At 43.1% G+C, this 25,176-nt stretch overlaps 1 protein-coding gene across 2 annotated transcripts in view; it reads right to left on the bottom strand.

Moving 5' to 3' along the window:
- The window catches only part of UBE2W (ubiquitin conjugating enzyme E2 W), a 58,837-nt gene extending 49,268 nt beyond the window's left edge, over positions 1 to 9,569 (bottom strand). For both annotated transcript variants that reach the window (XM_070392690.1, XM_070392689.1), the window contains exon 1: positions 9,522 to 9,569. In XM_070392690.1, the coding sequence (XP_070248791.1) occupies positions 9,522 to 9,536 (15 nt within the window). In that variant the 5' untranslated portion in view covers positions 9,537 to 9,569. The remainder of the gene's footprint in view (positions 1 to 9,521) is intronic.
- Positions 9,570 to 25,176: the final 15,607 nt, after the last annotated feature.

Genomic DNA, 25,176 nt, shown 5'->3' with positions numbered 1-25,176 from the left:
CTTTAGTTTAATTGGGCCAGGGAAGAAGCTGAAGCAAAAGGAATCAAAGACAGGGCAAGAAGCGATGTTTGCATATTGTTTATGACCTATTGGGGGGGGGAGTATTTACTTAGAAAACATATGAGTGCTTACAAACAACAGAGTTGTCCTTAGTGAGTTAAAAATCTAATAAAGACAAAGTACCTCTATATTAAGTATGAGGCAGAAATGAAAAATCCCATGAAAGAGGCAAAATGTGCTGAGAGCACATAAGGTAAAAAAATGTGTACACTGTGAAAACAGGCTAAGTTTGGTGGGTTCATGATGTCAGGTATAAAGCTGTGAAGAACTAAAGTAGATGTGAGTAAAATATGAATTCAGGAAAATAGTACAAAGAGTGGAAGGACTAACTAATAACCTGCTAGACAGGAAAAAAATTATCCCAGAAACAATGACAAGGGGAGCTATTGAACTAGCCAGAATTCAAAATGGAATTTCAATATAAAAAGTGACTAAAAAATGTTGCTAAGTTTTCCTAGCAAGTAAAGGAGAACAACAGAATGTACCCATCCGCAGTAATGTCCACTTCAATCTAAGGACAAGGGAAGATAGACCCAGGACAGAGAATCAAAAACTACCTAACTCCCAGGGATATGAATGGACTGAAAAAAAGTTCAGCATTGGTTTGCAAAGGGAGATGCATGGCTCAGCAGTTCAGTGTCTCAGGAGGTCACAGTATGATTCCTGGTCAGGGCACATGGCCAGGTTGGGGGCTCAATCCCCAGTGTGGGGCGTGCAGGAGGCAGTGCTCAATGATTCACATCATTGATATCTCTCTCTCTCTCTCTCTCTCTCTCTTTCCCTTCCTCTCTGAAATCAATATATATTAAAATAAATAAATAAATAAGGAAGATGCAAGGGCTAGCAGCAATGGCCCTAAAGAAAGGCTATTCACATTTTAATACAAGGCTCCTAAGATTATTTAAAACAACAATAAAAATTTGAGTGTGAGCCATGGTTTGGGTTTGGCTTGAGGAACAGAGCATTGACCTGTGAAGTGAAGGGTCCCGGGTTCGATTCTGGTCAAGGGCACGTACCTCAGTTACAGTTCCCTACCCTAGTTGGAGGCATGTGGGAGGCAACCAATTGATGTGTCTCTCTCACATTGGTGCTTCTCCTCTCTTTTTCCTTTCCACTCTCTCTAAAAACCAATGTAAAAAATATCCTTGGACAAGGATTTAAAAAAAAAAATTTTTTTTAAACAACAAAAAACACTTGAGATTGTTTGTAATTATCCAACTCCAAAGATTCATGACATAAAATTTGTAGGTTTATCTAGGTACACAACTGGTATATAGGAAAATCACTTAGCTCATAACCCAGTCTGGAGGACCACCCAGCAGCCATATCTTAATGCACTTGGTACACTAATCCACTTCCACAAGGAACTCTCAGGGCAGTTACTTTGTTTCTTTGAATAAAATAGCTACCACAGTGGTCAGCAAACTCATTAGTCAACAGAGCCAAATAGCAACAGTACGATTGAAATTTCTTTTGAGAGCCAAATTTTTTAAACTTAAACTATATAGGTAGGTACATTGTTATTAACTTAATTAGGGTACTCCTAAGCTGGCCTTTGCTAAAAACGTCCTCAATCTGATTGAGGTACGTTCGCTGAGGTCGACCCCTTCCAACTCTCCCATCCACACTCGTCTTGTATACTTGTTTCGTCTATCTCCTTTCGTTCATCCTCTCTATGTGTCCAAACCATCTCAACATACCTTTCTTAATAAACTTTACTTAAAGTTTTAAGTCAACTTCGCGCTGTACGCGCGCGTCTGCACGTGGTATTTTGTAGAAGAGCCACACTCAAGGGGCCAAAGAGCCGCATGTGGCTCTCGAGCTGCGGTTTGCCAACCACTGAGCTACCAAATGAGATTTCACTAAAATTATAAGGCAGTTAATATTGGCTCTGATATTTAGTTCAGGAAATGAATGCTCTTTAATAGAAATGTGATTATGTGGACAGCAAGGAACATGTATAAACATTTTCACAGTCTCACAATTAATTCTTTTAAAAAAACACATATTTTTATTGATTTCAGAGAGGGAGAGGGAGATAGAAACATCAATGATCAGAGAGAATCATTTCAGAGAGGGAGAGGGAGATAGAAACATCAATGATCAGAGAGAATCATTGATTGGTTGCCTCCTGCACGCTCCCTACAGGGGATTGAACCCAAAACCCAGGCATGTGCCCTTGACCAAAACCAAACCCGGAACCCTTCAGTCTGCAGGCCGATACTCTATCCACTGAGCCAAACCAGCTAGGGCTTACATTTGATTCTTTTTTTTTTTTTTTTTTTAATATATTTTATTGATTTTTTACAGAGAGGGAGGGAGAGAGATAGAGAGTTAGAAACATCGATCAGCTGCCTCCTGCACATCTCCCACTGGGGATGTGCCCGCAACCCAGGTACATGTCCTTGACCGGAATCGAACCTGGGACCCCTCAGTCCGCAGGCCGACGCTCCACCACTGAGCCAAACCGGTTTCGGCTACATTTGATTCTTAAAGCTCTCCCCAGATGTATCAACTTTCATATGTCTACCATCTCCTCAACTCTGAATCTGGTCCAAGACGTATTACATCATCCAATTTACAAAATCTGCACACCTAAAATCCCCCATTGTAGTGAAGATCGACTCTAAACTTAGGGTGTGCATTAGCTGAGAAAAAATCCAATGCCCAAGATTGCTCTCTGGGGATAGTTTTGTTTTGTTTTGTTTAAAGCTTCCCAAGTGACTTAAAATATAATGCCAAAACTGAAAACCAGTAACTCAAATTGTATTGGCAACTCTAGGAAAAAAACTGGGGGGAGGTATTGATCTACGGTAGAAAATGGAAAAAGGCAAAAAAAGGAATCTGAATGTAGCAACATTACAACTGTTTAATTGATTTCAGAGAGAGGATGGGAGAGGGAGAGAAACATCCATATGCACAGAGAGAGAGAGAGAGAGAGAGAAACATGGATTGGTTGTCTTCTGTGCACATGACCAGGAATGGGACCCACAACCTGGGTATAAGAAGTTCTGATCCCGAGAATAAAAACCCTCAACCTTTTGGTGTACGGGACATCACTCCAACTGAGCCACACCGGCCAGGGCACAATGTTACTTTTTACCAGCTTTAACCAGGCTTCAATACATTTCAAATTAAAGGTGAACTGGTAATTTAAATAAAAATAGTCAATTCTCATTAAATTCACAGAAGTTATGTTCTATAAAGTCACAGCAAATATTGAACCACGGTTCCTAGGGGAAATACAGGGTTAGGTTCCTGTGATCCTCTGATCACTTTCAACCAAAAATAATAATGGTTCCTGTGTGTTTCTGTTTAAAGACACCTTAATACAGACTGTTGGTTCTTTAACACCGAACCTGAGGCCAACAGCACATGCCTGAACAAAGGTTACCTAACATACAGTCTTCTTGCAATTAGGAACACTAGGCAGCAGTTCAGTCCTCCCCTTGGGAGCCATTTTAAAGACAGAAATGTGGGGGGGGGGGGGGGGGGGGGGGGGGCGAGGGGTGGCATTAAATAGACTGAAAAAAGGACATCTGTTTACAGTACAATAGCTGAAACAAGGCAGAGCATTACCTTGTTTGTCTCAGCTGGGAACATGAGCTTCCAGAAACTGAAATTTTTTGGTCTTTTTGCCAATCGGTTGTGTAAATCACCACGAAAGCACCATAAATATCCATTTTTAATATTACAAATAAATTTTACTGAGTAGACAGATTCAAAAATACAGAATCTGTGAATAAGGATGGACTGTAACAGTATCAAATCAAGGTAGTTCAAACTAACTGTCATAAAGACATGAATTCTATGAGGTTCCTACTAAGCACATCAAGAGCAAAGATGGCACCAACATATGCACTATGTAATTTTTTCCATTGAAATCCTTAAACTGGGTTTCTTAAGAATGTAACAATTTTTCTCACAGCAAAATCTTCATACTAAAAAAATCTATATACCCCATTTGCTCAATATATCTTCCTTTCATGTAGTAAAAAAGCAAAATTATATTTTAATTAGTATTTCAATTACCTCTAATTACAAAATGCAGCAATGATTTTAAAGAAAGGATATGGCCCTAGCCAGTTTGGCTCAGTGGATAGAGCGTTGGTCCTCACACCGAAGGGTCCCAGATTCAATTCTGGTCAAGGGCATGTACCTCAATTGCAGGCTTGACCCCGGCCCCCATCGATGTATCTTTTTCACATGGATGTTTCTGTGTCTCTCTCCCTCCCTTCCACTCTCTAAAAATCAATGGAAAAATATCCTCAGGTAAGGATTAACAAAAAGAAAAAAAGGTATGTTGATTGGACTACACCCATGTTTCTCTCATTGATGTTTCTCTCTCACCCTCTCCCTTCCTCTCTCTAAAATCAATATAAAAATATGTGGGGGGGGGGGGGTTTAAAGACACAAACACACTTTGGGACAAAAATAGAAGGCATCTCATTAATTGCAAAACAGAGTAGCACAATGACTGCGAAGATGATTATCCTAGCTAATGCTTTTGTTCACTTAGACTTGACTCTACTATCCACTGATGTTTATCATTCAAAGGGAACACCTTTAGTTCTACTGTTCCCCTTTCTCTGGGCACTTGGTCCAACAGCTCCTGAACAGCCCTATTCCCTGCCAGAACACCCAGCCAAACTTCTTAAATACCATAATTCTAGCTATATTCCCCAAGTCCCCAGTGCTCAGTAAGCCTCTGTATACAAGATGACAGTCAATTTTCTAACTTTTGATTATCCTGTACCCTTCATAATGAGATCAATAAATAGTCGTGTGGAATTTAATTGTAAAGGCAGCATGACTACAATAGTAATGTTGGTAAGAGCCCATATTCCACCTCTCTCAATCACTACATCCAATTACTTGAGTAATGAGCAATGAAATTATGAATAATCCAAAATAATTTATTTCTAAGTCACCTGAAAATTAGCACACATTCATAGTCCATCTTTTGTTATTAAATCGAAAACTCCTTCCATCTAGCCAAATCAAGTCAATAGTCTAAGATCCAAAATTAAAATTAAAAAAATAGTCTAAGATCCAATTAGGTAAGAGAGGAAGAAAATGCAGAAAATCCACAAGAGTAATTCAACTGACCATGTCTCTCAATTATACCACTGTTTTTAGATTTGACAAACATCAACTATTATGCACTGGCCTTCTAAGACCTTAGACATAAGGGAGTCCACACCTGAAGTTAATAAATCTGGATGGTCAAATTAGAAAAGTATACCAAGTATATTTAAAACTTCCAACGTAAGAGAAGTATGAATGAAACAGTTGTATTCTAAGATCAGAAAATATATTCAGTAGGCTAAGTTAGTTAAATACTTTATAATACATATTTGTGAATGAAATGAGCCAATAGGGAAAGAAAAAAAAAAAGATTAAACAGAAAATGAAAATAAAACACACAAAATACAATTTTATGGTTTAGCGCAGTGGTTCTCAACCTTCCTAATGCTGTGACCCTTTAATAGTTCCTCATGTTGTGGTGACCCCAATTTCACTGTTACAAATTGAACATAATTAAAGCATAGTGATTAATCACAAAAACAACATGTAATTATATATGTGTTTTCCGATGGTCTTAGGCGACCCCTGTGAAAGGGTGGTTCGACCCCCAAAGGGGTCGCGACCCAGAGGTTGAGAACCGCTGGTTTAGCTGAATACAGAATACCCCAATACTGTTATACTCTTATGAATGTTTAGAATCACATAAAAATTCTCTTTAATAGTGCTTTTGTAGTTTGGAGACAGAAAGTTTGTAGCAAAAAATCAAGATCCCTAAAATGCTGTATCTAAAAATTTGCTACAAAGAACTTTCATTTAGTATTTAAAGATTTCTAGAATTATCAAAATCAAATGTAAATCTCTCTCTTTAATCTAACTCATACCAATTTTAAGTACCATCACGAGCCCATCATTCTCTAATAGTTTCTTAAAACATAAACTGGCCCTTTCCCAATAGCTCAGTTGGTTAGAGTGTCGTCCCGATATTCAAAGTTGTGGGTTCAATCTGCAGACAGGGCACATACAAGAATCAATCAATGAATGCATAAATACTAGTAAGTGGAACAACAAATGGATGTTTCTCTCCCCCCCCACCCCCACCCCACATCTTAAAAGAAAAAGGAAAGAAAAACAAACAAAACGTAATTTAGCCATAATCTTCTTAGTGACTTGTAACTGTTCCAAAAACTAGGAAACCATGTCTCAAAGGGCTCACATGAGTTTGAAAACCACAATCTTGAAGGGTAAAGAACAACTCTAGCAACATGACGGAGCAGGGCTTCCCCAGCACTACAGGTGTGCCAAGGTACTGATCCTCATCCTCAGCGTTTCACACACCTAGCTTGCAACCTCCAACTACCTCACATATCTTAATGTGCTATTCAAAAATTATTTTCTGCATGGGCCACAACCTGAAAAAACATTGGGAGGCACGACTAAGATGATACTAAAGCAGTTACAACTTCAACTTTAAAATACATACTCTCCAAGGAGAAATGCAAAGTCTACCCTTAGTTATGGATCCTAAAGAATACTTCATTTTTATCAATACGAGTAATCAAATTCTATGTTACATTTGTATAATATGCAAAATACAGTTCCTCTTACTGCTTAAGTAACCTCTTCAGCAGCAGTAATATCCTGCTGTGGCTAAAATAAAGAAATCTGGCCCGGCCGGCGTGGCTCAGTGGTTGAGCATCGACCTATGAACCAGGAGGTCACAGTTTGATTCCCGGTCAGAGCACATGCCGGGATAACGGGCTTGATCCCTAGTGGGGGGTGTGCAGGAAGCAGCCGATCAATGATTCTCTCTCATCATTGATGTTTCTGTCTCTCCCTCTCCCCTCCTCTATGAAATCTATAAAAATACATTTTTTTAAAAATTTGAAAACTTTTTAGCTAAGGACTTGGTCAGAGCACAGCATTTGTGCACTCTATACTTCCTAAGCATTCTAACTGAAATTCCCCAAATATCCATTTCTTAACCTCCTTCCATGCTTTTTCTCCACAACACGATCACCTTCTAATATAATATGCAATTAACTTAAATATTTTGTTTCTGTCTCTCCCAATTAGACTTTTTATATCCAAAAAGACAGAAATCTTGTCTACTTCTGTTCACTCCTATATCCCCAGCACCTTAGATAAGTACCTGACACATAATAGGCCCTCAAAAAATTATTGATGAGTGAATGAACAAATTTGATTGCAGTTTTATGTGCAATTTAATTGTTTTGAAAAAAGTTAAGCTTTGCTCTTAAGATGGTCAAGGAAAAAATTTGTTCACCAAAGACAGAACCACAGAAAGTTGTGTTGTGTTTGAAAAATCTTGATTTATGTATATTAAAGTATTTGTCAAGATACTTCCAGAAATTTGGGATGTTTTAAAAATACAAATACAAAGAAAGACTTAGTTTTATTTTAGTTAAATTAGGGAACATCAGTTTTCCATTCCTCTCATCAGAAAGCACAAAGGAATAAAGGGTGATGAGACAGTTAAAGGTAGTACTTGGGACACAAGAAAATGCAGTATTACACTGGCAAGTTTTTTCCCTATTGCTTAAGTCGCCATGTAAAATTCATAATTATCAATATTAAGTTCTTTACTGACTCATTTTTCTCTTAAAAACAAAACTGCTGGCCCTAACAGGTTTGGCTCAGTGGATAGAGCATCAGCCTGCGGACTGAAGGGTCCCAGGTTCGACCCAGCAAATTAGTTATTCCCATACTTCTCTTGTGCAATACCATCACAAATATTGTGGATTTTAATCTTAATTCTCAGTCTTAAAACAAGTATTTTTAATCTTAATACAAATCATCTTAAATTGGCCACACAGCCCAGCTACCGTTCAACTAGTGTTCCAGTTCCTTTTGGGGCCTCAAATGACGGAACTTCTCTCACATCTCCGGGGAGATTCGTGTAAAGGATAATGTTTCCTGAAATTGTTCTTGTTTTTCCCCTGCACCATTTCATGACATCTCTTCAACGAGGAATGTTCTATACTTATTTTTTTTTTTTCCCTATTCTGCAGGAAAGTCCAGAGGATGAAGCAAAGGTAAAAAACAAAACAAAACTATGAAGAACAGGTTGAAAGGGGTGAACACAAAAGCACAGAAGTAAATGTGAACCCAAGTATGTGCACAAAAGAGGAAGATGATGGAAGAAAAGGAGAAGAGATAAAAGAAAACCGCTGTTCTGGCCTACAAAGGAGAAAAACCCAGAGGGGGGGAGACCTGCTTATTATTCAAGCGACAAAAGCACGAAATCCTTCTAAGAAAAACGTGGTCTCTTTCTCTACTCGAGGCGCCGTCGTTAAAATCCCAAGCGCGCCGGCTGGACACTCACGCGCGTCCCACCTCCTCTTCCCACGCGCTCGGACCCGGGGAGCCCTCACCGGGAAACGGGGCGCAGGCTGCGGATAACGTGGAGCCCATCTCTACCAAACTCCAACTCTGGTTGCCATCTTTGCCAGAAAAACACATACACAATTCCTCGGGCTCGGGAAATCGGGGCGCTGTGAAGTTGGAAAGCCGGGAAACCACGCACTGCCAAGCCAGGGCGCGGTGACACGGGCCGGCCAACAGCTCCGACCCGACGGAGGCTGCACCGAGGACCGGGGGGGGGGAGAGAAAGGGCAAAGGGCCGGGGCCCGGCCGCTACCGCAAGGGCGGGGCGGGGCGCCGCGGGGGAGGGAGACCTGCAGCCGAGCGACCCCGGGGGGTCCACGGGGTCGCGACTCGGCTCCCGGGGACGTCGCTTAGCGGGTGTCGAGGGGCCGAGGGCAGCTCCGGGGAGCGGGAGAACGCGGGCTGCTGGGCGCGGAGCGCGGCGGCTCGGAGGGAAAGGTACCCGAGAGGCGAGAAGCGAAGGGGCCAAGGGAGAGCCGAGGGGCCGGGCAGCCGGGGAGGCCGGCGTGGGAGGCCTGGGCAGCGGCCGCCGGGCGCCCTCCCCGGGAACGCCTTTGCAGCTCCCCCACCCTCAGCCCCTCTCGGGGCCGCTCCTGCCCCGGCGCCGGCGGCCAGAGCAGCTGTTTCCGCCGGGCCGGGGACCGCGGAGGGGAAGGCATCCCTGCGGCGGGCGGGCGGGCCGGCAGCGGCCAACTGTGCGAGCGGGAGGCGACTCCGAGGCGAAAGCCGCCGAGCCAACGCCAAACTTCGCCCGTTCCTCCCCTTCGCCTTCTTTAGCCCCCAACTTCCCGGCCGGCTGGTGTCCGCTTCGACCGACCGAGCCCGCCGCCGCCGTCCCCCCCCCCCCCCGCCCTTCTTTTCGCCGCCTCTCACTCCTCCCCAACGCCCGAAGCCTGGGGGGGGACTGGCGGCCAGGGCCGCTCCGGAGCCCGCCCGGTGCCCCTGAGCCCCAGACGCCGCCCCCGACGAAACGATCGCATCCTCTCGGAGGCTCCCTCGCCCGCCCAGATGCTGCAAACTCCTCTCACCTGCATTGACGCCATGATGGAACCATCCCTCCCCCCCGAGGCCGGCGAGGCCAGAGACGCAGGGGGCGGAGCCGCCGTGCTCGCGTCACGCCGCGGGGGCCCAGCATCCCGGGCGCGGGGGCGGGGCCTCCGATGGAAGGGAATGGCGCGACGGGATTGGCTGGCGCGCTGGGCGCCCGCGGGCGGGACGGGTGGGGTGCGGGGGGAGGTAGACCGCGCTGTCAGTATCCTCCGTCCCCTCCTCCGGTCGGGCGTCCTCGGCGAGCCCCCCGGCGGCCCCGATCGCGCGGGGCATGCGTCTCCGGTTCTGAGCGGGCCGCGGTTGCTTTCTTTTCCGTCTGTTCCCCGAGATCCTGATGATGTCCGGACTCGTGGGGTGTTTTTGTTTGTTTTTCTGGTTTGTTTTGTTTTCCCAACCACAGGTAGATGGTGTACAGATGTTCCCCTTCGGAGGTCTTTCCCCACCTTTGCGCCCCCGTGCGCACCCTTGGGGCTGGAGAAAACTTTCCGCGGGGCTGCTTTCTGGTCTCAGAGCCCGCATTTGGGAAGAGAGACACGGGTTTCCTTGTGCAACGATCTGAGAATGGAAAGCAGAACCACACTTTGCTGTAAAGGCAAGCGTAGGTTTTGTAGAGCTGAAACTTGCCCGGAAGGGAAGGGAAATTTTTGAAATTGTTTTTTCCTCTTTCTGTGTCATTTCAGCCCCTTCATCCCAGCCCCTGAGTTTAAAACTTTACGTGTATCAGTAATAGTTAACGGTTGTTAGAGCATTGACATTTGATTAGACATTTGACCCTAGACAGGAATTTCTTTGTTTAATGTATCAGCGTCACGCTATAACATACACATCCCTTCTATTACATCCATACTTCAGCCTGTTTCGTGGTGGACAGTTATATGGTCATTCGACATAGGGATGTATTTGAGTAGGGAACGCTGAGCAGACAAAATTTATTCTGGGAATGCACCAGTTCTGCCAAAATTCATCAGAAGTCACGTTTAAAACAGCGATTCCAGAGCTGAATATGTCATTGGTTTGTAAGAGGAAAATGGAAGCCAAAGGCTTGCACCTCGTGTCCTATCTCTAAAAAATGAAGGGGTGTGATAATATATTGAGTTGAAGGCTTTTACTTTACCAGAATGAAAGCTTAAAACCTCTCATTTCATTCACTTGGAGACCTTTTAGAAGTTTCTATAAGATTTAAATACAAGAGCAATGTAGGATATCATCATTTCCACACTTAAATTGTGTTCTCTGGGAAATTCCCTAATGTAGAATCTCTTCAAAATGAAAAAGATCTTTAAAATACACCAATTATTCTATGGTATAGAGAGGAAGTTACTATATTGGTATACTTTTTTTTGCTATCAGACTTCCACCCTAATTGCCAGAAATGGGCTGGTTTTCCCTTTGTTGTGCAAAATGACCTTGTCCTTAAGGAATGTTTGGAGGCTCTTGGCGACCAAGAATAATCCAGAAGCACATCAGGTGTTAGCCCAATGTGTTGTCAACATTTCAACTGTGAGTAAAACTCACATGTACCAATGAAAGAGGAAAGCTGTTCCAGATTCATTTTCTTTGGGAGATTTTTTTATCCCATCATCTCAGAAAATTGCTCCAGAAGATCACATTTTATCACCTAAGGTTCACCTTGTTTAAAAGCTGATTCTTCCTAAGGTGTGAGTGACATCAGATGACCCCACAAACAAAGCATTATGACATCATCAGAGCCAACAACCAGCTGTGACAAATATGAGAAAAGGATCTTCATAGGAGGGAAAAGTCAGTACCATGCATGCTTATGAACTTTTGTATTTCAGGGAGTTACCTGACCCCCCACCCCCACCCCAAGTCCATCCATTGGCAGAGGTGTGTAAACCTCAAGATAAGAACACCTTTACTAAGGAGGTGGCAATGGAGATCAGCTCACTCTCGTGCCCTTTGAAACCTACCTTTTATGGAGATATAGTTGCGTAGCACTTCTTTTCATTTGTTTATGTTCCAGTCTTCCTGAAAAGCAGGGTGCTGTGTGGAAAGCTCTGGGTTGAGAACCAGAAGAGCTGAGCACTTGCCTTGGTCCTTCCCAGGGGTGATGCTAAACATATTTAACAACAGATGTGGCACAGATGTGGCACAGGGACCAACCATGCAGAACAGAAGCTGCTCATGCTGGGGCAGGGATCTGGATGCTCCCTGCCTGGTGGGCCGGATCAGGGGGAGCTCTGTGGGTATTCAGAGGCCACTGAAGGGAGATCCTTTGGGGGGCAGGGGTTGAGGGCCCTGGCTCTTTACTAACCTCTATAGAAGTATTTTAGTGTTTTCTTCTGGGGGTGACAGAAATGTTCTAAAAGTAGATTGTGGTGATGATTGCCCAAATGTATAAATTTACTCAGAATGATTTATTATCATGGGTGAAGTTTATGGTATATAAATTATACCATAACTAGAGGCCCGGTGCATGAAATTCATGCCCTTGGGGTGGGGGGTTTCCTCAGCCCGGCCTGTGCCCTCTCGCAGTCTGGGAGCCCTCAGGAGCGGGCCTAAGCCATCAGTAGGACATCCTTACTGCCACTGTGCTCGCCAGCCGGGAGCCGGCTCAGGGCTGCCCCGGCTGAGCAGCGCTCTCCCTGTGGAAGCGCACTGACCACCAGGGGGCAGCTCCCAGCTCCTGTGTTGAGCATCTGTCCCCTGGTGATCAGTGCACATCATAGTGACTGGTAGTTCCGCTGTCCAGTCTATTTGCATATTAGCCTTTTATTATATAGGATAAAGCTGTTCAAAGAAAGAGAAAGTCATTTCAGTGTGTTAACACAGCCAACACCAGTAAGGCCTAGATGGCCTTCAGACTGGCTCTCCCCTTAATGGTATGAGACAGTGGTATGGTCAGTTACCTCCCTGGGTCAGCATTTCTTCAAAGCTTTCCAGATAAGTTATTTCCATTGTGAAAAATTCCATAATGGTGTCATTACAATTCCTATTGCTCTCTCTCACCTGCTCATAAGGCTTTCCTTGCCCAATCACATAGTTATCTTTGCTATATTGCTTAGGAGGACAGCAGCCCTAGTGTTTTTGTCCCTGCCAAACAGTTCTTTCTCAGCCTATGACCTTATGTCCTGCCTAACTTTCCCATCCATTTTTTGTGAGCATTTTTGCCTGATCTTGCTTAACCTGTATTAGAAAAGGCACTAGATTTGAAATCAAAAGGCCTAGATTTGAATTCTAACTCAGCTTTTTCTTAGTTCTGTGACATGAAGTGGGTCACTTAAGTGTCTCTGGACTTAGTTTCATCCTCTGTAAAATGGGAGTAAAAATGCCCACATGCAGTTTGTGGTGGAGTCTCGATGAGATGATGTAGAGGAGCTCCATGAGCTGCACAGCAGCATGTGGATGAGAGGCCATACCTGGCTCTTCCCCTGCAGTACTCTGTTCTCTCTCCAGTCGGCAGAGGAGATGCTGGCTAGAGATAAGAAGTGAGGTACACGCCATGACTGAGAAATACTCATGCCAAGATCCCCAGGTTTCATATCACTGTGAACACAGGCAAGTCTGGGCAGCCACTCTCTCTGACCTGAACTCTCCAGAGACAAACTTTCGAGGTTGGGATGTTGCCTCTCCCTACCCCACCCAATGTCCTTGCCTGAACGTGGCACCCTCCCAAGCCTGCCCTTATTAATGACAGTTATGATAACATCTACCTTGGGTTGAATATTTCCATGTGTGCCACACAGGCACTGTGAGAGACACTTGCATTTCCTGTATTATTTAAAGTTTAAAACAGCATTTTGAGAACGTAAGCCAGTTCCCATTTCCAGGTTAGGAAGAGGCATAGAGAGGCAGCTGATGAACAGCAGAGTCAGGCTTCTACTTTGGGAACGCTAACCCCGTGGCTCGGCAGACTGAATTATTTGACTAGTATGCATGCAGCGTTGTCCTTCCGATGCCAAGTAACTAATCAAATTGAGTCATTTTAAACTTGAACTTAATAGACAAGGTGGATTTTACATTTCACCCAGAATATCTGAGGCCCCCAAATACATCTAATTGGTGGGTTTTCACAGTTTGACAAAGTAAAAAAATTAAAATTAAAAAGTGGCAATTTTGACCAAAAAGCATATACTGAATGCCAGGCACTGCGGATATAAAGGTGAGTAAGACACAGTTCCCATAGTCGCATTGCTTACCATCAGGAAAACAGATGAATGAAAAGTTTTGATAGAAGATAGGAAAGCTACTTGCTGCCTATGATGGGATGCTAAGTGAGGCTCAAGTAGTCTTGCCTAGGAGCTGAAGAAGACTTCCTGGAAGAGCCACAGGTGAAAAGGGGTAGAAGAGAGGCGTTCCTGAGAGGGAGCAGGCCTGCAATTGGTATCTACGGGGGCTGTTAGTTTGGTGTTGTCCAATGGAAAGTGATGGGAGGAGCTGGGAGACAAGAGGCAGGCGAGACGTGGTCATGGAAGGCTTGGTTGGCTGACGAGGAGGTTGGACTTGATCTTAGAAACCATTTGGCAAATTTGAGGTGTTATCAAATGGGAAGTGATGGGCCAGATTTGTGTTTTGGAATGACTGCCCTGGTGGCCGAACAGATTTATCACAGAAGATCAAACAAAAACCAGAGAAGGAGGCTATTGTAAGGGTCAAACAAAAATCAGAGACAGAGGATGAGGGTTTGGTCAAAGGCATATTGAGGAAGGAAATGAAGGACTCTAGAGATATTTAGGGAGGGAACATACGGGCCTGGGATTGTTAGTATGTAGGGACAAGGAAAGAATTGAGCACCAGGTTTCTGATTTGAAAATACAGGAGTTGTCAGAATGGCTATCATCATCAAATCAACAAACGACAAGTGCTAGCGAGGATGTGGAGAAAAAGGAACCCTCCTGCAATGCTGGTGGGAATGCAGACTGGTGCAGCCACTGTGGAAAACAGTATGGAGTTTCCTAAAAAAATTAAAAATGGAACTCCCAATGGACCCAGTAATCCCACTTCTAGAAATATATCCCAAGAAATCAGAAGCATCAATCAGAATATATGCTCCCCTATGTTTATAGCAGCTCAATTTACAATAGCTAAGATTTGGAAACAGCCTAAGTGCCCATCAGCAGATGAGTGGATTAAAAAACTTTGGTACATCTACACAATGGAATACTATGCCGCTGTAAAAAAAGAAAGAACGTTCACCATTTGCAACAGCATGGATGGACCTGGAGAACATTATTCTAAGTGAAATCAGCCAGTAGGAGAAAGATAAGTATCACATGATCTCACTCATTTGTGGAATATAATAAACAACATAAACTGATGAACAAAAATAGATCCAGTCATAGAAGCATTGAACAGACTGACAGACCTCAGAGGGAAGGCCGGGGAGGGTGAGAGGAGAAGGGTAAGAGATCAACCAAAAGACATGCATGCATGCATGTAAGCATAACCAATGGACACAGACAGTAGGGGGGTGAGGGCATGTGCTGGGGGTGGGAGCGGACAGGGGGAGGTCAATGGGGAAAAAGGGAGACATATGTAATAATTTCAACAATAAAGAATTTTTAAAAAAGAAGCCCTAGCCAGTTTGGCTCAGTGGATAAAGCACCGGCCTGTGGACTGAAAGGTCCCAGGTTCAATTCCAGTCAAAGACACATGTCCGGGTTGCAGGCTCCATCCCCTGTGAGCGAGTGTGCAGGAGGCAGTGGATCAATAATTCTGATCATTGATGTTTCTATCTCTCCCTCTTCCTTCCTCTCTGAGATCAATAAAAATAAGTAAAAAGAAAGAAAATACAGGAGTTGATAGAAATAAAAGGAATTATAATAAAGGGGGAAAATATAATTCCATTTTGGACATGTTTGAGGATTTTAAGCTTCATGTAGGACATCTGTCCTACCTGTTTCAAGTGGAAGTTGTAAAATCTATCTCAAATGAATTTGCTAGGAAATCCTGGGGACAGAGGTTCAACTGATATGAGGACTCCTTTCTGTCCGTCTCTGAGGTGACCTAAGTGCCCTCTAGTCCCCAGACTCTCATCCATCCAACTCATATCCAGCTCAGTAACTCCAGGATAGTTCCAGCTACAAAGATCTGGGAGGGGCTCTAGTTGGCTTAATTTTAATCAGTTCCATCTCTCAACCAATCAGTGATGAAAAAGGTGAGATACTTTGATTGGTAGGGCCTGAGCTGACTCTTGCAGCATGGGTGGGCCAGGGGTCCGCCCCACTGGAATCACATGTAAAAAGAGCTCTCCGAAGAAAGAAGGTGCTTATTCTACAATGAGGGAAGACAAGAGAAGAGATGCCAGAGAGACAAAAAGCATGGAAGTCCACTACTACATCTGAAGGGAATATATTCAGCAGGTAATTCTGCATCACAGGCCTGAAGCTGGAGAGGGTGGGGAGAAGCTTTCATTTGGGTGTAGTTTGGGATGATTTTAACATTAGATGGCCTGAAGTTTTCTTCTTTTTTTAGAGGAAGGGAGGGAGGGAGAGAGAGAGAAACATGGATGTGAGAATGAAACATTGATCAGTTGCCTCCCACACACACCCCGGCTGGTATTGCACCTGAAACCTGGTTAAGTACCCTGACTGAGAATTGAACTTTCTTCCACCTTCTGGTGTATGGAGGATGCTCCCACCAACTGAGCCAGCCCCAGAAGGAGCCCAGTTCATTTAGTAAAATGATTACATTTGAAAGCATGAGAATAAAGAGGTCATTGCAACCGAGAGTTTAGGAGAAAGAAGAATATGATCCTGAGGTCAGAAGCTAGGGGAATGCCAACATTTAGGAGGAGAGTAACCTAGCAGCCAAAAGAGAGTGGAGGAGGGAGTAAGTTGTCAGTAATGTAAATTCATCCAAGAGTATTTGTTTTTTAAAAAAACAACTGGTGCCGTAACCGGTTTGGCTCAGTGGATAGAGCGCCGGCCTTCGGACTGAAGGGTCCCGGGTTTGATTCCGGTCAAGGGCATGTACCTTGGTTGCGGGCACATCTCCAGTGGGGAGTGTGCAGGAGGCAGCTGATCGGTGTTTCTCTCTCATTGATGTTTCTAACTCTGTATCTCTCTCCCTTCCTCTCTGTAAAAAATCAATAAAGTATATTTAAAAAAACAAACAAAAACAAAACAACAACTGGCAACTGGAGCATATCAGTGATCTGCATCAGTTTACTTTTTGAATTGTGGTGTGAACTGCTAAGGGAAGCCATAGAGACATCAAGAGGCTTAGCTGAGAAGAGGGAGATCAGACTATACTAGAGACAAATGCCAGATAGAGGGTGAGGGAAATTTTGATTTTTTGTTTGTTTTCAGAAAGATATTTGACTATTTTCATATGCAAAAAGGAGTCAACAGAAAGGGAGATAGAAGTTTGAAGAGAGAGGGATCATATATATTTAGTTTGATGTTGAGTAAGTCTCCTAATAGCTTCTGAAATGATAATATCATAGAACTGAGGGAAATAGAATCCTAGGATATGGCGGGGTAGATGAAACCACAGGATAAACACCGTACATGGTCCTAGAGCATGAATTTTACTGTTTAGTAGCTTATTTAAAATAGAACATTCTTCAGACTCTTTGATATTCAAGGGCACACTGAGGGTTACTTAAGTAGAAACTTGGAGAATCACTGAGGTAAATATTAAATTTAAACCTGTTGCTGGCTTCTTTTGCTTATTGGCTTTGTCAACTGCAATGAAAAGCAGCAAAGAGTTTAAAATTATTAGAGAGGCCAACTTTGCAGGGACTCTTCTGGCCAAAGATAAGATGGTTTGAGCAACAAAACAAGTAAGGACTGCAATAAACTGAAGCACATCCACGTGGGAATATATATATGCACCTCTATGTACACACATACACAATCATATTATGCCATAAATTCATAATGATATAAGAAAAAACCCGCATTGGTCAACTTTTGAATTTGCTAGGTCACCAACTCATTTGGGGAAAAGAGGAAACATTCACTTCTTTCTACCTCTCCTATATGCACTGTATTTCAAGGTAACCAAATGGTTGATAAAGGGGAGTCCTTCCTTAGAGGAGAAATTCAGCTATTGCACATAGAAGCTATGAAGCAATAAGAAGAATAATTTTGCAAACTTTAGTGAAGTAATGGAGCCCAACATCAATCATTAATGGGTGCTAAAGCAATCAGATGAAAAGGGAGGGGGAACTTTATCAAGAATGGATCATGATGACACACCTGAACCAAGCTGGAAATGGTACAATAGGAAGTAACATGAAATGCTCTTGCCAAAAAGCCTAATCATGACTATATCTCATGATCAGTTTGTAGGAAATAAGGGTGAGAGAGGTGCAAAACAGAGAACTTTTAAAACCACACCATGAGGCTGAAGTCAGATAAGAAATTCTATAGGACAAATGCAGTTTCTTCAATAAATGGCTACCTAAGGAAAAAAAGGAAGAAGACACAAATTACTAATGCCAGAAATGAAAGGGGGAAATCCCATGGACATTAAAGGGATAAAGGGATATTATGAACAACTCTATGCTCACAAATTTGATAACCAAGATTAAATGGACCAATTTCTTGAAAAATACACTTACCAATACTTACAGAAGTAATAGACATGTAAATAGGCCTACATCTATCAAAGAAATTGAATCAATAATTAATAACCTTCCAAAACAGAAAGTACCAGGCCCAGATACATTCACTGATGAATTATACCAAGCATTTAAGGAAGAAATTATTCTAATTCCCTATAATCTTTTCAAGAAGATAGAAATAGCCCTAACTGGTTTGGCTCAGTGGATGGAGGGTTGGACTGGGGACTGAAGGGTCCCGGGTTCGATTCTGGTCAAGGGCACATGCCTGGGTTGCTGGCTTGATCCCCAGTGGGGGACATTCAGGAAGCAGCCAATCAATGATTCTCTCTCATCATTGATGTTTCTATCTCTTTCCCTCTCCCTTCTTCTCTGAATCAATAAAGATATACTTTAAAACAAAAAAGAAGAAGAAGATAGAAATAGCCTTGGCCAGTTTGGTTCAGTGGATAGAGCGTTGGCCTGAGGACTGAAGGGTCCCAGGTTCAATTCCTGTCCAGGGTACATGCCCAGGTTGCAAGCTCGATCCCCAGTGGGGGGTATGCAGGAGGCAGCCGATTGATTATTCTCATCATTGATATCTTTATCTCCCTTCCTCTCCCTTCCTCTCTGAAATCAATAAAAATAAATTTAAAAATATATATATGTTTAAAAAAAAGAAGATAGAAGTAGAGGTAATACTTCCTGACTCCTTTTATGAGGCCAGTATTACCCTAATATGAAAACCAAAGACAATACAAGAAAACCTCAGATCAATATAGCTCATGAATGTAGGTGCAAAAATCCTCAACAAAATATTAGCTTATCTAATTTCACAATATATAAAAAGAGTAATACTGATCAAGTGGGAAATTTCCCAGGTATGTAAGGCTTTTCAACATTCAAAATTAATTAATGTAATCTATCATATTGATAGACTAAAAAAGAAAATTACAAGATCAAATCAATAGATACAGAAAAAGCATTTGACAAGATCTAACACCCATCAATGATCTAAGTTCTCAGTAAACTAGGAATAAAGGGGAACTTTCTCAACCTGATAAAAATGATCCTTAAAAAACCCCTACAGCTAACATCATAATTAATGGTGAGAAGCTGGACGCTTCCCCACTAAGGTCAGGAACAAAGCATGGATGTCCCCACCATTGCTTTCCTGGGAGGGGACCTCCAGGTATGTGCGTCTCTGCTTCTTTGCATCTAGAAGATGGTGGCAGATTGATTTAGCTGTTGAGGATGGGCATGAGGGGGTTCAGTGTGATTCCTGTTTAATTTGGGGGATTCTTACTCTTAATCAACATTCAAAATTTTCCATGGCAGATGTGTAACCACAAGCTGCCAAATCAACTGACATTTTAATTCAGCAACTTTCTGAATCGGGTTTCAAGTTTGGTTTTATAGTTGTCAGAAAGCTGTTTGTGGCTGAAGAGTAAAATATTAGAAATGTCCTAAAATTCTAACGGTGCTTTGAAAAGAAACAGGATTTGAAGTTGTCCTCTTTCATTAACCTGTCAAGTACCATCAAAAGCAACCACTCCCCTGGATATAAATTCACACTGTTAATTCTCCAGGCATTGTAAGCATCCAAAGCCCTGCCCTCAATGGGCAAGAAAAAACGTAAGTAGCTATTTACCTCTCCTGAACTCTTGGCTTTCAGATCCCCATTTGTGAGTACTTTGGAACTGCCATAGTTGGCCAAGGTAATCAATCAGATTCCCCCATTTTCCCAAGGGTTTGTTGCCTGCAACCCACCCTCAATATCAATTCCTATAAGAGTCATGGTTCTTAACTGAAAGCAACTGAAATCAATTACAACTCCCTGGGTGGAAAAGAAAAGGCAATCACTGGAAGAATGTGGCGGGCTCCTTGGCTATGTGCCTAGGCCAGTGATGGCGAACTTTTTGAGCTCGGCGTGTCAGCATTTTGAAAAACCCTAACTGCCAAACCGGTTTGGCTCAGTGGATGGAGCGTCCGCCTGCGGACCGAAGGGTCCCAGGTTCGATTCCGGTCAAGGACATGTACCTTGGTTGCAGGCACATCCCCGGCGGGAGGTGTGCAGGAGGCAGCTGGTCGATGTTTCTCTCTCATCGATGTTTCTAACTCTCTATTCCTCTCCCTTCCTCTCTGTAGAAAAATCAATAAAAAATATTTTAAAAAAAAGAAAAGAAAAAGAAAAACCCTAACTTAACCCTGGTGCTGTGTCACATATAGAAATTTTTTGATATTTTCAACCATAGTAAAACAAAGACATATTTTTGATATTTATTTTATATATTTAAATGCCATTTAACAAAGAAAAATCAGCCCAAAAAATGAGTTCGCCTGTCACCTCTGACACGCGTGTCATAGGTTCGCCATCACTGGCCTAGGCTCTGGTAGTCAGGAGGCAGGGAAGAAGACTCTTTTTAGCTCCTGTAGTAGGATGTTAGGGTCCCATCTTCATGTGGATATCTTAATGATCACTTGCCCTTTTTCCTCTTCTCCATGAAAGAGAGGGAAATGCCTTAGTTGTCTTGACCCAATAACATGAAAGCCAACATAGGTCCATACAATACTAGTCAACAATTAGATCTGGTGGCCAAAGGTTTCCCTCCCTGTATGTGCAAGAGACAACAATGGGCTCACCACTGACTCTTCGTGTGCCTCATTCAGTGTGAGCATTTTTTACTCTATCAGACTCAGGGCTATCTGGTAGAAGACACACCTCCTATGAAGTTCTTTTATTATCTCCATCTAATGTCTAGTGCCCGCTGTAATATTCTGAACCTTGCTTGCTACTCTCCTTCTCCTTCCCTCCCATGAAACCCCTCACAACTGCCTGACATTAGTTACATGGCTTTGTCTCAGTGGATACAGTGTTGGCTTGGGTTCAATTCTGGTCAAGGACACATACTTCAGTTGCAGGCTTGATCCCCAGCCTTGGTCAGGGTGCGAGTGGGAAGCAACCAATCCATGTGTCTCTCTCACGTAGATGTTTTTCTCTCTCTGTCTCTCCCCCGCCCTTCCACTCTGTCTAAAAATCAGCGGAAAAGCCCTAGCCGGCTTGGCTCAGTGGATAGAGCATCGGCCTGCAGACTGAAGAGTTGCGGGTTCAATTCCGGTCAAGGGCACATGCCTGGGTGTGCAGGAGGCAACAGATCAATGGTTCTCTCTCATCATTGATGTTTCTATCTCTCTAGCCCTCTCCCTTCCTCTCTGAAATCAATAAAAATCTATTTAACAAAATAAAATAAAAATCAGTGGAAAAAATATCCTCTGGTGAGGATTAACAAAAAACAAAAATAGACCAACTAGCAAGTCCTTAAATTGATTTGAAGAAAACATCTCTTGAAATTGCTGAATTAGTTTGATTTACTGGTAGTTCTTACCTAAAAGATGAAACAGGCCAATATCAAATGGGCTATGTTATTATCTCTATAAATAAAACCACTGAGGGGGACAAAAGAGGGGAAATGGGGGACATCTGTAATATTTTTTAAAAAATGAAACCACTGAGGCTAGTCGAACCTTTTCCCCTACAAGCAGAGCTCTATGCATTAACCAGAGCTTGCAATTTGGCCACAGATCACATGGCTAACATTCATACTGACAGCAGGTATGCCTTTGGTTTACCCATGACTTTGGTATGCTTTGGAAACAGAGAAGATAGCTTCCCATGTATGCCAAATCTGCCCCAAGCACTACTCTGAAAAGCCCAGTCAGACTTCCAGGTGGCATTTTCCCTCGGCTTTAGGACCTTTGAGTTTTGGCCATTGGATTGATTCGGTTGTTCCCTTCCCAAGGACACAAATATGTGCTAGTGATCTCATTTGGTGGAGGCATTCCCCTGCCCCAGAGCCACAGCCTTTGCAGTCGGTAATATACTCTAGGAAGACCTTCCCCACTTGCGGAATCCCCTCAGAGTTCCATAGCAACTGGGGAATTTGATTCACAGGACAAATTATACAATCTCTTTATACGATCTGACTGATTTTGCAACATTTCCATTATGCTTATCATGCCCAGTCCTCCAGTCTTGTAGAACTAATGCAGCAATTAAAATTCAATCGACAAAAGCCGGGGAGTCCTTTACTCTGCTTTGGCCTAAGGCTCTTGCCTTGATATAGCTCAACCTAAGATCTCCCTTCCACAAACATAGATTTTCTCCTTTTGAAAGTATTACTGGCAGGCCCATGAGATTAGATCAAGGAATTTACACCTGCAGTGTGAATGGAACTCTCCTAATTTAATGTAAATAACTTATAAGGGCCCTTAAGACTAAGTTACAGTTCACAGAGCAATCACTCCACAGGCCCTCCCTCCCATGAAAACCTACATCATGATCTTCATCCAGGAGACTGTCTACCGCAGAGGTTCTCAACCTTCTGGCCCTTTAAATACAGTTCCTCATGTTGTGACCCAACCATAAAATTATTTTCGTTGCTACTTCATAACTGTAATGTTGCTACTGTTATGAATTGTAATGTAAATATCTGATATGCAGGATGGTCTTAGGCGACCCCTGTGAAAGGGTCATTCCACCGCCAAAGGAGTCGCGACCCACAGGTTGAGAACTGCTGGTCTATTGGCAATGCAATCTCCATAAAGATGCCCTTCTGCCCGATGGAAAGCGCCACATGAGGCCTTACTTACTAACCCTTCTGCAGCTAAACAAGGGTACTGACTCATGGATTCATGTTTCTCATATGAAAAGGACACCCACACCTGAGTGATCACCTCAACCTATTGGAGGCTTTAAGCTAAAAATCCCTGAACAACCCAAGACCACCACTAGGATTCTCATTCTGGGATCAACTCAGACGGCACCTGATGTGCATGGCTCTCCCAAGACCCACATCAGACCAGTAGTACATGAATCCACTCAGCAGCCCTTACATTTGGTCTTCCCTTTGGCCACCTGTTTCATGTACTGATTATAAAAATGTGTAACTGTGGGGAAGCACGGGACTTGGCTGGAAAGTCTGTAAGGAGGATTCCCCGAAAGGTCGGGGGCCTCTGAGGGGACCTTGCCAAAGGCGGCAGCCCCTGCCTTGACTTTTCCAAACAAGTCTGATTCCCCGGGGTGTTTTACCAGAATCTCTATGTTTGGTCTTTAAAGACCCGACCTTGTAGAAGCATATGCTTTCTCAAGGATACTTACCCTACTGATTGTATCTAGAAGTTAATTTGAGTTCAAGCTGTTGTTCCAATAAAAAGCCAACGAGGCAGGTGAACAGGGCTGCTTTTACTTCTAAGGTGAAACAGTCCCTCAGCCTCTCTTTCACAGAAACCTGTGTCAGCAATCTGTTCATCCGTCGCTCAGGGTCTGCTGGCCAGCCCAGCAGCTGGTGCCCTGTGTGAGGAGGCCAGGATGCAACGAAACGTGGCAGAACCCTCGAAAACAAAGAGGAAGAAAATGAAAGTAACTGTGCAGTAAGTCATTGGAGCCCGCTTGGGATTTCCAAGTTCAAGGGAATTCTTTCTCAGCTAAGGTTTCATAATGGGACAACAGTTGTCCACAGAACAGCAGCAATATATCACAGTGCTGAAACAGTTATTAAAAGCAGGTGGTGCCTCTGTTACAGAAGAACAACTAAAAAACTTATTAAAATTGTTATGATTTATAATCCTTGGTTCCCTGATGCTGGAACACTAGACCTTACTCTCTGGGAACAAGTGGGCAGGAATTTAAAAAGAAATGAGGCCCAGAGAAAACAAGTGCCCTTATCATCAACTATGTGGGCTCTTGTTCACGCTGCATTATGCCCACTTCATATTGAAGATCAAAAGCCTACAGAGCAACAGGAGGACTTACCACTGCCCCCTCCTCCTGAAGCAGAGCCTGCAGAGCCTGTAATACCTAAAGCCCCGCCGCTGGAGGAAATATTTCCGATCTTCTGCCTCCCGTGGGGGAAGGCGCATCAACTAGATCCTCAGTTATGGGGTCCTGTGTCAGGCAGGCCATGTTAGGAGGAGAGCTTTTGGCTTGCCCAGTTATGCAAGATCAACAAGGTAATAGAATTTATAAGCCGCTCTCCTTTAATACCTTTAAAGAAATAAGGAAAACTGTTAGAGAAAATGGGGCTAACAGTCCATTTATAAAAGGACTCCTTAATGCCTTGTCTGAAAATTATCACATGACTCCTTGGAACTGGCAAATTTTAGCCAAGACAACTCTGGACGCCAGTCAATATCTATTATGGAGAGCAGAATATAATAAAATCTGTGAACAACAAACTATTTGTAGGTGTTCACTAGCCACCCCACCCGGGAGCCCTCTGCGCCGCATTCTGGCTGTAAGTCCCCGGCACTAGAAGACATCTGAAAAATCCATGGAATTATTAAGTCTTGTCTGTAGGTTGTGCGCTCCTATAAATGTTGTTCATAAAGTATCTCTGTTAATTGTTGTTTCGTGTCTTTGTTGTTTAGTTTAATTTGTTTAAAGATAGGGCACATTTCACATTACTAGGGGCCCCAGCTACTTGTAACAGGCTAAGCTTGTAATAGGGATTCCAGGAACTTCCCAGCAGCTGCCAAGAACTCTTATGCTTGGGGACCTTCCTGTTCTCCCTCTCAAGACACCAGCCACTAGAAACTCTTGGCTAGTAGAAGTTCTTGTCTGTCTATAATGTAACTTGGTTATTGATTGATGTTCTTTACTTGCTTTTTTTTCTTTGGGGGACTTAGTTTGCACTTCACCATTTTATAAAAATAGTAAATCCTTGGTCTTCACTGTTTAGGCTTTATGCAACTCAAAACTCATGTGCTATATTGGGTTAATATAAAATAAAATTCTAAGACTAATATCCCAGTCCACCCTTTTGTAAGTACTCATTCATTTACTGTAGGGTTTTTTGTTTCTGTTTTTAAAATCTCTTCTTATATACAAAATCTCATACTGTTAGTCTACTCAAAAAGAGAAAGAATATGAGAAATAATTATTTAAACTCCCCAAGTATTTATCCTAGAGGGCTACAGCTACAGAAGTACCCTTGAATAGGCTGCAGAAGTGGCAGCAGTGGGGTGGGGGAGACAATCTTCTTGTTAAAAAAAAATGGTACTTTTACACTAAAGCTGTTAAAGGCCCAGAAGTTACTGCAGTCCTGGGAACAAGCCCCAGGACCTGC

Source organism: Myotis yumanensis, unplaced genomic scaffold (assembly GCF_028538775.1).
Source record: "Myotis yumanensis isolate MYYU_CA2020_CCGP unplaced genomic scaffold, mMyoYum1.0.hap1 SCAF_15, whole genome shotgun sequence".
Classification (NCBI taxonomy): domain Eukaryota; kingdom Metazoa; phylum Chordata; class Mammalia; order Chiroptera; family Vespertilionidae; genus Myotis; species Myotis yumanensis.
The sequence above is the reverse complement of the archived record's forward strand: the minus strand, read 5'-3'. Positions and strand labels throughout refer to the sequence as shown.